This window comes from Rhopalosiphum padi, chromosome 2 (genome assembly GCF_020882245.1).
Source record: "Rhopalosiphum padi isolate XX-2018 chromosome 2, ASM2088224v1, whole genome shotgun sequence".
Lineage (NCBI taxonomy): Eukaryota > Metazoa > Arthropoda > Insecta > Hemiptera > Aphididae > Rhopalosiphum > Rhopalosiphum padi.
In genome coordinates, this window is record NC_083598.1 from 10,578,784 (window position 1) to 10,590,590 (window position 11,807).

General features: G+C 27.5%; 1 protein-coding gene across 2 annotated transcripts in view; it reads left to right on the forward strand.

Moving 5' to 3' along the window:
• LOC132923091 (ABC transporter G family member 20) overlaps nt 1-11,489 on the forward strand; it is a 44,604-nt gene extending 33,115 nt beyond the window's left edge. For both annotated transcript variants that reach the window (XM_060986898.1, XM_060986899.1), the window contains exons 4-16: nt 3,829-3,983; nt 4,065-4,172; nt 4,257-4,350; nt 4,450-4,620; nt 4,762-5,009; nt 5,566-5,773; nt 5,844-6,021; nt 6,113-6,228; nt 6,314-6,384; nt 6,450-6,538; nt 7,160-7,336; nt 7,397-7,483; nt 10,438-11,489. In XM_060986898.1, the coding sequence (XP_060842881.1) occupies nt 3,829-3,983; nt 4,065-4,172; nt 4,257-4,350; nt 4,450-4,620; nt 4,762-5,009; nt 5,566-5,773; nt 5,844-6,021; nt 6,113-6,228; nt 6,314-6,384; nt 6,450-6,538; nt 7,160-7,336; nt 7,397-7,483; nt 10,438-10,652 (1,917 nt within the window). In that variant the 3' untranslated portion in view covers nt 10,653-11,489. The remainder of the gene's footprint in view (nt 1-3,828; nt 3,984-4,064; nt 4,173-4,256; nt 4,351-4,449; nt 4,621-4,761; nt 5,010-5,565; nt 5,774-5,843; nt 6,022-6,112; nt 6,229-6,313; nt 6,385-6,449; nt 6,539-7,159; nt 7,337-7,396; nt 7,484-10,437) is intronic.
• The last annotated feature ends 318 nt before the right edge of the window (nt 11,490-11,807 follow it).

Here is an 11,807-nt window from a genome sequence, read left to right on the forward strand (position 1 = left end):
ATTAAACACAATTTTAATTTTAAAACGTTTATAAGACTATTTGAAAAGAAAAATCTTTTAAAATGGGGATAGTATAGTAACTAGTAAGTACCTATCTACTTTTCTGGTCGGTAGCATAATTTTCCATTAGTGTTCTTAAAAGTTGTAAAAAAAAGTTATAAGTTTATAATAATAATATTAATTTGAAAAGTACGTCACTTAAGATTTTCCTTTACTGCGTAAAACATTTTTCAGAACGTGTTAAAAAAAACCAATTGTCAATAATCATGTCATAAAGTTAAACAATAAAAACACCTCGTTAACATAATCAGTAGATATTCTAACTTGAGTTATAATTTGTACGATAAATATTACTAGATTTTTCTGAGTGTCATGATTTTTAGGAAACAATAATTGCTATCTAAGTATTATTTATTCCAGATTTTCCCTGTTCAAATTTTATAGTATAATTATAAGTTTTAGTTAAATTGTTTTAACAAAATACATAACTAATAGCAAATATTATATTTTATTCATTATTATTATTATTTTTTTTTAAAGAAAAAGCCCGTGTAAAATATAATGAACTCATTTTCTTTAAGATGATGTTTTGTTACTTTATCCGGTAAAAAACTTCATATTTTATTTAACATAAGCAGTGTTTATTGTACACGTATTTACTATAGGTCTTTATTTAAATCGATCATTTTATAATAGCAGTAATAATTTATACTCACGTTATATTTGTTTTGACTATAAAGATTTATTTTTCATTATTTCAATACTTTAAGTTATACATTTATAAATATCTCAAATATTTTACTTGTATGTATAATATACAAATTCTTGGTATTATATTATATTCATTGGTAATAAAATAGTGATGTATTAGATACTGTGTTTTGGGATAAGATGTGGTTTTTCTCTTAATCTCCTCGGTGAAAAAATATCTTACAACCTTATACAATTTTGTGTGAACTTATATCGATGTGCCGAATGGGATGGCTAGGATTGAGAATAAAATATTAAAGTTTCAACTGACATTTTATGAAAACCCTCTAACCTGTATCAGACCAAGTTTTTAATCTAAAACAATACTTATGTATTGGATATTTCAATCATTAATGGCTATGAAGCTTTCTTCATTTTAGCTTAAAAACATGTTGGCTAGACATTTTTATTCTATTTAAATAGGTTTTTTTTTTTATGTAACTACCTTTAAAAGTTTGAAATGTGTTATAAAATAAAGTAGTTTTAAAATCTAATATAATAAGTCAATTTTTTTAGATTAGTATTTATACTATATTATTATGTCATATTATTAACAATAAAATGTCTAATATTATAAAATATTACCTCACATTGTGAATTCATGATAAATTTTCATAATAGCTTTAATTTTTCCGGTAACAACTTCTTTTGTTTTTTTTTTTTAAAAAAACAAACAAATACATTGTCAACTTATATTAACAATGACAAGACATCTCTTCAGAGAACATGTTTAAATCCATATTTGTTCCGCAATGTTTTGAAATAGTAGAGCACGTATTTCAAGTTATTTTTTTCACACACGTGCATACTTATAAAAACGTCCGTGTCTGTAACACATTCACAGCATAATATAAAGAATCAATTAATATTTACCTTTTCCAATTGAAGGTTTTAACAAATTAATAGGATTTATCAGAATGATATTTTGTAATTGGTTTATAATTACTTAAGATTATATTTATTTTATAATATGTTATAAATAGTTATTAGTTTTAATATTATTTTATTTTAATACCCTAAATACAATAAATAATAGCAATGCAAAGAAGCTATAGTTTCAATGACATAATTTTACGTTTTGTCATTATTATGTTATACCCCATTCTTTCATTATATTAAAAAAAAAATTAATCTAAAGTTTCAAGGGAATTCGTGAGAATATTTCAAAAAAATATTCAATAATAATTTATTAATTTGTATACGTATTATATAGTTTGTATTTGTTTAAATAATATAATGTGAAATAAAAAAAAATACTTGATAATGGTTTATGTTAATAAAGTTTCTTATTCTTTATGAAAAATAAAATAGTATGTTTTCACTTTATTATTTGTAATAATCTAAAGTATAATGTATACAATTATTTGTATAAATACATATTTACCAAGTGGTAGGTATTATACCAAAAAAATAATCATTAACTTTTATCGAACGCTAAGTAAGTTAAAATAAATATGTATTTTTATTCGTCTTGATTACATTTTATTTTATAAGTATTTATAATATAACATTTTTTTAAAGTAAAAGTTTAAATAAATTTGATTTTTATTAGTTAATTTTATGTACTTAATATATTATAGTTTTGATAATTTATCAATGATATCGTATTACTGGTTTAATATTTGACACTTTTATATTTTCAATTTGTATTCAATCGTTCTTTAGACAATTACTCGAATGACGTTAATAGTCGACGTCCGTGTCGATTGTTTAGAAATTATTCTTCGGCGCCACGTAGCATCAGTAATTTGTAATGACAATTTTGATTTCTATAGGACAAAAAAAAATTGTCTTCACTCTCCAGACATTAATGTATTACTAAATATTGATTAATCACAGAATTATTATTCTTGGACTCATTCTTCAATTGTTTATTTATTTATTTTTTTGCTAAATATTTAAAGATTAAATCATTTAACTTTGTCTATTTCATATTTTAAAACTGAACATTGGTCATTATCCATAACGTTTTACTGACCTCGTAACGACATCATAATTGGTATTTTAAAGTTTGTGCTGGATATTACAATGATCGATAACGAAAAGGAGGGGACAAGCGATTATAATATGGAAGACGTTTTGATGAATAATTTGTGTCCTAATCGTTAAAATATTTAGAAAACAAGTTTAATGCCTTTGAAGGCTATAAAAATAGAAAAAAAATCTATATCCTTAATGACACTCTTCTATATAAAAAAAATTACCACAAAGCCTTATTTTTTATGTGGTAAAAATCCTTAATTATAACTCGATATTGTCTTCGACAGTCGATTTTGAACAAGTAATTAAAACAAATTTCCTACTGTTAGTTTTTAAAATGTTGTTATTCATCGTATCTGTATATTAGTTTTAATTTAAGCAACTATTTTTGATGCAAACAATTTAAATATATAGATTTGTTCAAACCATAAACGTTCTTTTCTAAACGATTTCGAACTATCACGTAGTCGGATATGATTATATAACACATTGTTCATTTTTTTTTAAATTTATTTTTAGTTTTAATGCATGTATCGATAGATATTTAGTTTTTACAATTCTATCGATTATAATAAACGTTATGACTGGGTAAGATACACATGTATTTCAAACTCTCGTATTCAAAATGAATACGTGGAAACACGATTTCTCCAGCACTGCACAATATTTTTTTCCTGCTAGAATCACCGACTGTAACGGATAAAAGCGAACATATAAACCATAAATATGTATATATATTTTAAATATAGATATTGATAAAAAAAAAAATATATATAAAAACCACTGGTTTTATAACAGCAATATTAAAACTGCATTTATTTGTATCATTCTTTGTATACTAACGTCAATCAATAATATTGTAAAATAATATAAATTATAATTACAAATAACCCATTACCTAAAAGTTATAGAAATTAAAATAAGTTTAATTCAAATTTAAATACAATAATAATATGGTTGTTAAAGTTTATTTTTTTCAACTTGAAATTTATTAATTCACGAAAATCGTTTATATTTTGTTTGTCTATAAAAGTGATATTTTATATTTTTATGATTTATATATCAAAATAATATTTTATGTTATTTTTTTTTTTATAGGAAATAGCTCTGTATGGAGAGTTTTCCATCAAAGAGACAATGATGTATTTTGGCTGGATATTCGGTATGGAAACGTCAGAAATTAATGATCGACTTCAGTTTCTTTTGAACTTTTTGGATTTGCCAAGCCAGTCTAGATTGGTGAAAAATCTTAGGTAATTAATTTTTGAAAGCTCAATGCTTATTAAAGAATATTAGATTATTATTATTATAATAAAAATGAAATTATATTTTAGTGGTGGTCAACAAAGAAGAGTTTCATTCGCTGTGGCTCTTATGCACGATCCAGAACTCTTAATTTTAGACGAACCTACAGTTGGTGTAGATCCTTTACTCCGTCAAAGGTATAACTATTTAGGATAGTATTATTAAATTAATAGTATTTTTTTTTTTTAATTACATCTGAATATTATTGTTTGGTAAATTAGTATTTGGAATCATTTGGTTCAGATCACAAAAGATGGACACAAAACAGTTATTATAACTACACATTACATCGAGGAAGCTCGGCAAGCGCACACTGTAAGTATATTTATTAGCATACAATATTACTCGTATATTATAGTAAAATGTAATCAATACTTAAAAAATAAAAAAATACTAATCGATTGGTTTGTCTAGATCGGTTTAATGAGAAGTGGAAGGTTATTGGCCGAAGAATCTCCACGTGTATTGCTGTCTATGTATCACTGTCAGTCATTAGAGGAAGTGTTTTTAAAATTGAGTAGAAAGCAAGGGACGGACGGACAACCGCAGGAAACGCCTGTCAATATATCGAATAACATTTCACTCGTAAGTAGTTATTTATTATTTGTATTGTATCGGGACAATACAACAATATGACATTTTAAAATACGGCGTTTTAAGTAGGCACACAATATACATTTTGTTTTTTTATCAGAAGCACTGATGGTATTGATTTTACTTTTGCAGGCTACGTTAAACTGGGGTAAAAAGGACGAACCTGTTTATGTAACTGAAGAGAGTGGTGTAGTAGGCTTGAACTTCCATCAATCAAAGGAGGTGCTTGCGCAAGATCAGTCAAATGGCATAAATGGTAAATTGTCAGAAATGCAAATGATGGAGCCACAATATGACTCAAGTTGTTGTGAAATCACTACTCGAGGAAAAACAAAGGCATTGTTGCAAAAGAACTTTTTGAGAATGTGGAGAAACGTTGGGTAAGTTTTTTTTTATATATTAAACCATTTATTAAATATAATAGAAATACATGTACAATTAGTATACTGAATAAACATTTTGGTTTAGCTACCTTCTTTAAGCATAGCTTGAGTTGAAGGTAGTGAGTTATTACGAAGTTATTTCCTTAGAGATTAAAATATAGCATAATATATAATTCAAAATTATGACAAATATAACAATACAATAATGAAAAAGTTTTAAACTGGGTAATTAAATTTACAAACTAGTTATAAAAAAATATTAATATTATTATTTAATCTAAGATATCTTTTAACATTATTTTCTAGATAATTGAAATAAATTGGTCCTAAATAGTCTACAAGTTACAGACCAATACCTTTAACTTAGATACTCTGTTCAATTAATTAATTGATACGTATACTATTTATTTAAATTGTATTTATTGTAGTAAACAATTTTAATGTATCATTGCATTTAAAAACGCGTTCAATGTATCTAAAAGATTTATTTTGTTGACATATCCTAAAAAAATATTCTTGAATAAATTATTAAAATATTTTATGATACTTACAGAGTTATGTTGTTCATATTTGCATTACCAGTAATGCAAGTCATACTTTTCTGTTTGGCCATCGGTAGAGATCCAACAGGCTTACATTTGGCTGTAGTCAACAAGGAAATGGACTGGAATACAATGGAATGTCCAGTTTATGATAATTGTACTCTTAACATGTTTTCGTGTAGGTACTTAAACGCTTTACCAAAAGACACCGTAGTATTAGTAAGTATTTTAATTAATGTTATTATATTATGTGTCATACGAATATTTGATTATAAAAACTATTTCTCAGGATTATTATGAGACCCCCGAGAAAGCTATAAATGCCGTTAAAGTGGGTGACGCGTGGGGTGCACTATACTTCACTGAAAACTTTACTGACGCACTCGTAGCACGAATGGCGTTAGGTAGAGAATCTGACGAAGAAACATTGGACCAGAGTGAAGTGCGAGTGTGGCTTGACATGTCGAGTAAATATTGAATCAAATTTATTTTGTATATTTTATCATGCACATAATATAAACAATTGATTGTAAAATGTATATTGTTTAACGTTTTCAGACCAACAAATCGGTTTAATGTTGAACAGAGACTTGCAATTGTCTTATAGAGACTTTGGGCAAGGTTTACTGCAGAGCTGTGACCAAAATCCTAAACTCGCGGATATTCCAATTCAGGTGAATTGCAATTTTATAACAATATTTTAAAAATAAAAATATAAAACGACAATAACTATAATTATAATTGTTTCACATTTTGCAGTTCAAAGAACCAATATACGGCAGTAGTGATCCTAGTTTTACGGATTTCGTAGCGCCGGGAGTCATTTTAACGTGAGTATTCTTGAATTGTATTTTCTTATCAATCTGTATTATTAATGTTGCTTTATTATATCTAGAATTGTTTTCTTCTTGGCTGTCGCGCTCACGTCTTCGGCACTTATCATCGAGCGCACTGAGGGTCTGTTGGACAGGAGTTGGGTTGCCGGTAAATATGATCATAATTTTCAACTAAAATAAAATGTTATAACAGTTTGTGGAGTTTTCGTTTCAAGTATGCTTTGTTCACCGTGTATTATGTATACACAGTTCCATTGTGGTGCAAGCGTATGAATATTTAGCCACCATTCTACACACCACACGATAAAAAGATCAGATATGTTTTACGACTTTTAATCTTGGCGTGAGCTCTTGAGGTGGTAATAAAATTGTTGCGGGTACCAGTATTTACATAGGACATTTGAATGCGTACCGTTTTTTCTTTCATTTTACATAATTTACACTCACTCGCAGATCTTACATCTTATAACAAGTACGGCTGTAGTAGCATCAGTATTTTATATCGAAAAATGTTATGATTGAAACGGAAAAAAGTTGTATTTTTGTCAGAAAAAGTATGTTCGATCATCATTGGTTATTTTTTATAACTTTCATAATATACCTGTTATATTCATATTTCGTATCGATCAAAACTTGGAGGTATTATAATATGGTATCGGAACCTCCATAAACTTGGTTTTAATTTCAACGTTTTAAACCAAGAGAAAATCTGCGGTTAAACATTTATTCACACAAAAACTAATATTATTTTTTGTATATATTCCTGTAGGTGTAACACCATTAGAAATATTGTTCTCCCATGTCATTACGCAATTTGTAGTCATGTGTGGACAGACAGCACTTGTACTCATATTCATGATTCTTGTATTTGGTGTGGAATGCAAAGGAGACATTACTTTAGTCATAACCCTCACAATATTGCAGGGTCTTTGCGGCATGTGTTTCGGTAAGTGAAATATAAATAAAAAATTTTCCCGTACTTAAACTTAAACTTTGTTTATTACAGGTTTCGTTATATCGGCCATATGTGAACTAGAAAGAAACGCTATCCAGTTGGCCCTGGGAAGCTTTTACCCGACACTTCTGCTCAGTGGTACGTTAATAGTTTTGAACTACATAATATAATTAGAATTTAAACAAAACAAATTTTAACTCACGCAGTTAGAGCGTAACTCATTTATCAAAAACAATAAATTATGATTATTTATTTAATATTTGTTAGCAATCTTGAATTACCTTCAAAAGATCGTCAGTAAACAATAAATATCAATGTCACGGTAACCTTCAATTTACTCACTGTTGTAAATGTTAACTAATCAAATTTTAATTAGGTACTAGAATTAATACTAAGCTCTCAACGTGTGGTATTAAAAAATATATTTGTGATATTTATCATTTAAACTCTCGACAAACATTTGAGGTCGTACGTTTTATTAAAATATTAAGTATAGATGGTTATAATATATACTTATGTACTATGATAAAACAATGTGTACATTTATATAAATCGAGTGACTAAAATATACATAATATACAAACGTGCTCTGTATTAATGTAATATTGTATACATAAAATATTAAATGTTAATTTTAGATTTTTAAGATTCAGCAATTTTTTCACGATTCGGTAAAAGTACATTTCACATAAGTTGATAAGTTAGGTATGATTTTATGTTTAAAATTTGTTCATTTTCTCATAATATCTCTGTTTAAATTTTTTAATTCCAAAATAGATGATTTCATTATTATTATTTTTTACAAATCGCTTATGGAATGCAAATATTGGTTATATTTTAGTTATATGTATTAATAGTTTTACTTTATTTCACATAGTTGTAAACCATACAGAAGTATATTTTTTCAATATAGGTACAACACTTGAAAAATACTTTGAAATTAGGGTCAAGAAGTCTAGTTTTCTATATTTTATACGATAATAATATGCATTTTTAAAGTAGTTTCCTATACTGTATGATTTTTTTTTATTTGTTAGTATCACAAAAAATAAAAATATACTTTATGATAAGTTATAATCTAGATTTTTATTTGATATAGCATTTGTTATTAAATTTATTCTGTTTACTAGATGGTAATTCAAAAGAGAAAAAGGTTAAATATAAAAATTTTGGTGGTAATAATTGGGTTGATATTTTTAAACATTTGTTTAACAAAAAATAGAATTATTATTATTGCCATTAATGATCATTAGTACCTGCATAACACATTAAATACACAATACATTCGGTGTAACAGTAACAAGAAATTGCGTTATTAATACCATGAAATTAATGTTATTTAGTCAATTTTTTTTTTATGTATATGTACTTTTTTTAATCAAACATTAAAATATGAACTTTAAATCGTATATTACAATAAAAAATATTTACTTATTCAACATTATATTTATTTATTATAATATTACATGTTGTTTTATCGCGTACCAAAGGCAAAAAAAAAAGTACTTTGCACAAATATAAACAATTAATGACTAAGACAAAATTACCTGAAAATAAAATAAAAATATCAACAATAGTAGGTACACCAACACACAAAAAGCGAGTCAACTTTACGTAACGAGGGTCAAAATAAACAAAAATATTTTCAACTGTCCTTACATAACTACCATCGTTAGGAGCTGAGTATGAGACTATAATATAGTAATTCTAGTCATGTAGAGTAGCTGAATTTGAAGTATATTATATATCTGAGTTGTTGCGTTAACACTCCAAATCCACCCAGACCGAATTACTGACGATTCAATAGTTCCGTTCAATTAAAACAACGCCCTATATTGCACTAATTAGCAATAACAGCACACCGGACATAGTCTTTTATTGTCGAGTGTAAGTATAATATTTGTTTCACCAGGTGTAAATGGGTAAACGTCCCAATTATTACGTAACCAGCCCACCTTTGAAGAAAATGCTTACAATTTTTTTTCGCCCCACTTTGATTATTCTGTAATTACCTAGAATTTAGTTGTATCATATAAACATTATAATGATAGACAAACAATAAATAATTTATTTCTTATAGAGTACAAATTATATATCATTTATTCGGATTAACTGTTCTAGATACATACGATTATATTACTCAATTTATCGCTCTAGATCATTAACATTTTTTATATAATTTTTTATTGCAAACTATATTTTAGGACTCTCTTTATTAAGTGATAAATACAATTTTATAACACATCACCCACTCGAAAAAATACACTACAATTTCACGATTTTTTTTTTATCAAGAAAGATTTTATTAGAACACAATTTTGTTTGATGTAATCGCTCTTAACTATGAAATAAATTTGAAAATTTAAATAAAATTATGATGACATCATATTATAAGGAAATTTAAGTTTTGTGACGTAATGCATACAACTAATTTAAATATTTTTTATATTTTTTTTTTACAATGTCGACGTGTTAAATAAAAATAATAATACTATTTCGACATAAAATAATTGTTTTTAGAACAATGGAATTATTTTATTTAATGTATAACAGCTTAAAGAATATTATTAATATTATAAAAATATAACAAAAGCTGACAAAGCTGTATTAATAATTATTGATTGCATTTTCACACAGCTATACACAATATTTTACAAAACCGACTAACCATAACATTACTTTTGGACCAGTTCAATGAGACTGAATCGTAAAGATTTACCGATAAATTTTTCCATTACAATTATTTTATAAAATCGATAAAATACATACAGCATATTTATGTAGTCATATATTATACAATTACCAAAATGTTGATGTCATAACGTCTGATAGATTGAGTTATTCTATACTTCCCCACTTTGGCGTAACGCGAAGTTGCAAATGGGGGTGGTCAAGTGGCTTTAAAAAAATATGTTTAAAGAAAACTTACTAAAGGAATTCATTAGCGAAAAATTCCATCGAGCAGTTTCTACTACTCTAAACATTATATTGCAATAATTTATTAATTTTGATGTTTTTAATGCGATAACCAAATAATATCGTTGCAATTTAAACACCGCAAAAATTTTAACAATTATTTTTTCTCATTTCAGGTGTCATCTGGCCGGTGGAAGGTATGCCCGTTTTGTTGCGTTACGTCAGCTACTGTCTGCCACTGACCATGGCAACGACGTCCCTACGGAGCATACTGACTCGTGGCTGGAACCTGCTGGAACCTGACGTGTACTTGGGCTTCGTGTCCACCATCTCGTGGATAGTGTTGTTCCTGTCTATCAGCATGGCCGTGCTCAAGTTCAAGCGCGGCTGAGCTCCGTGTCAAGTCCCTCGTCACATCCCCGTCACTTGTCAACCCCTGCACCGTCGTTCCGCTACCGATCTGGACGTCTCGCCCGGACGTTTGCGCGAGTGTTAGTTTTAATGTTTTTTTTGTTGTTGTGTGGATCCGCCCGGGAACGCGTACACTGCTTCCCCCCTCCACCCACTCACCAATTGTGTATCTCCCCTCTCCCGCAACACCACCTACTCCCCCTTACCAGAATCATCGTGACGTGTATAATGATTTCTTAGATTAAAACGATAATATTTGCTCAGCATTCTTTTGTGACATAAATTAATCAAATTTACCGTCCAAAAATTATATTATGTACAATGTACGTGTGCATATGTCTGTGCGTGTGTGTGTGTGTAACGTGTCTATAAATATTGTGACAAATTTGCGACCATGAACACGAATAACGCACATACATAGGTGTACACATATATATATTTTTTTTTACCCAGTGACTTTTTATTACTTAATTAGGATACAATATAGTATTTATATATATATATTTTTTAGACATTTATATATATTTATATGTGTGTGAATATTTTTTATGTAATCTACATCACCCACGCGCATAATTATTTCAAAATAGTTAACATTTGTGAGATCGAAGGGCTGCGGATCGTTTTCAATAGATTTCAATTCAAATGGCATTATCGGTGTATAATAATACTAATATATCGTGTATTATAGGTATTGTAGTGTTGTTGTTATAGTACTATCTACACGTAAAAACAAATCAACGCGCGAATATTGTATCAACGTCTACAGCCCTTCGGTATATTATATTATTTTAAAATACATTTTGTGATTGGTAAATTACTGTAGTTATTATTGATAAGGTGAACACCGATCGATTCGCCGTTTCCGTACTTCTTTTTCAAATCTTATTATGTATCTTGTACTATATTATTATTATTATTATTATTATTATTATTATTAATATTAAGGTCGTGGAAAATTAACGTTATTCGGTGCCGATTTATAATCTGGCACCAGTAAAAAAAAAAAAAAATAAACAAGTAAAAACAATGATATAAAAAAATAAAATTAATAAAAAATAGTAAACCAAAAACTAGATATTTTTTTTCTTTTTGTGCGTTTAGGCGTATCCGGGCGCTGCAGTTGAGATCAGCT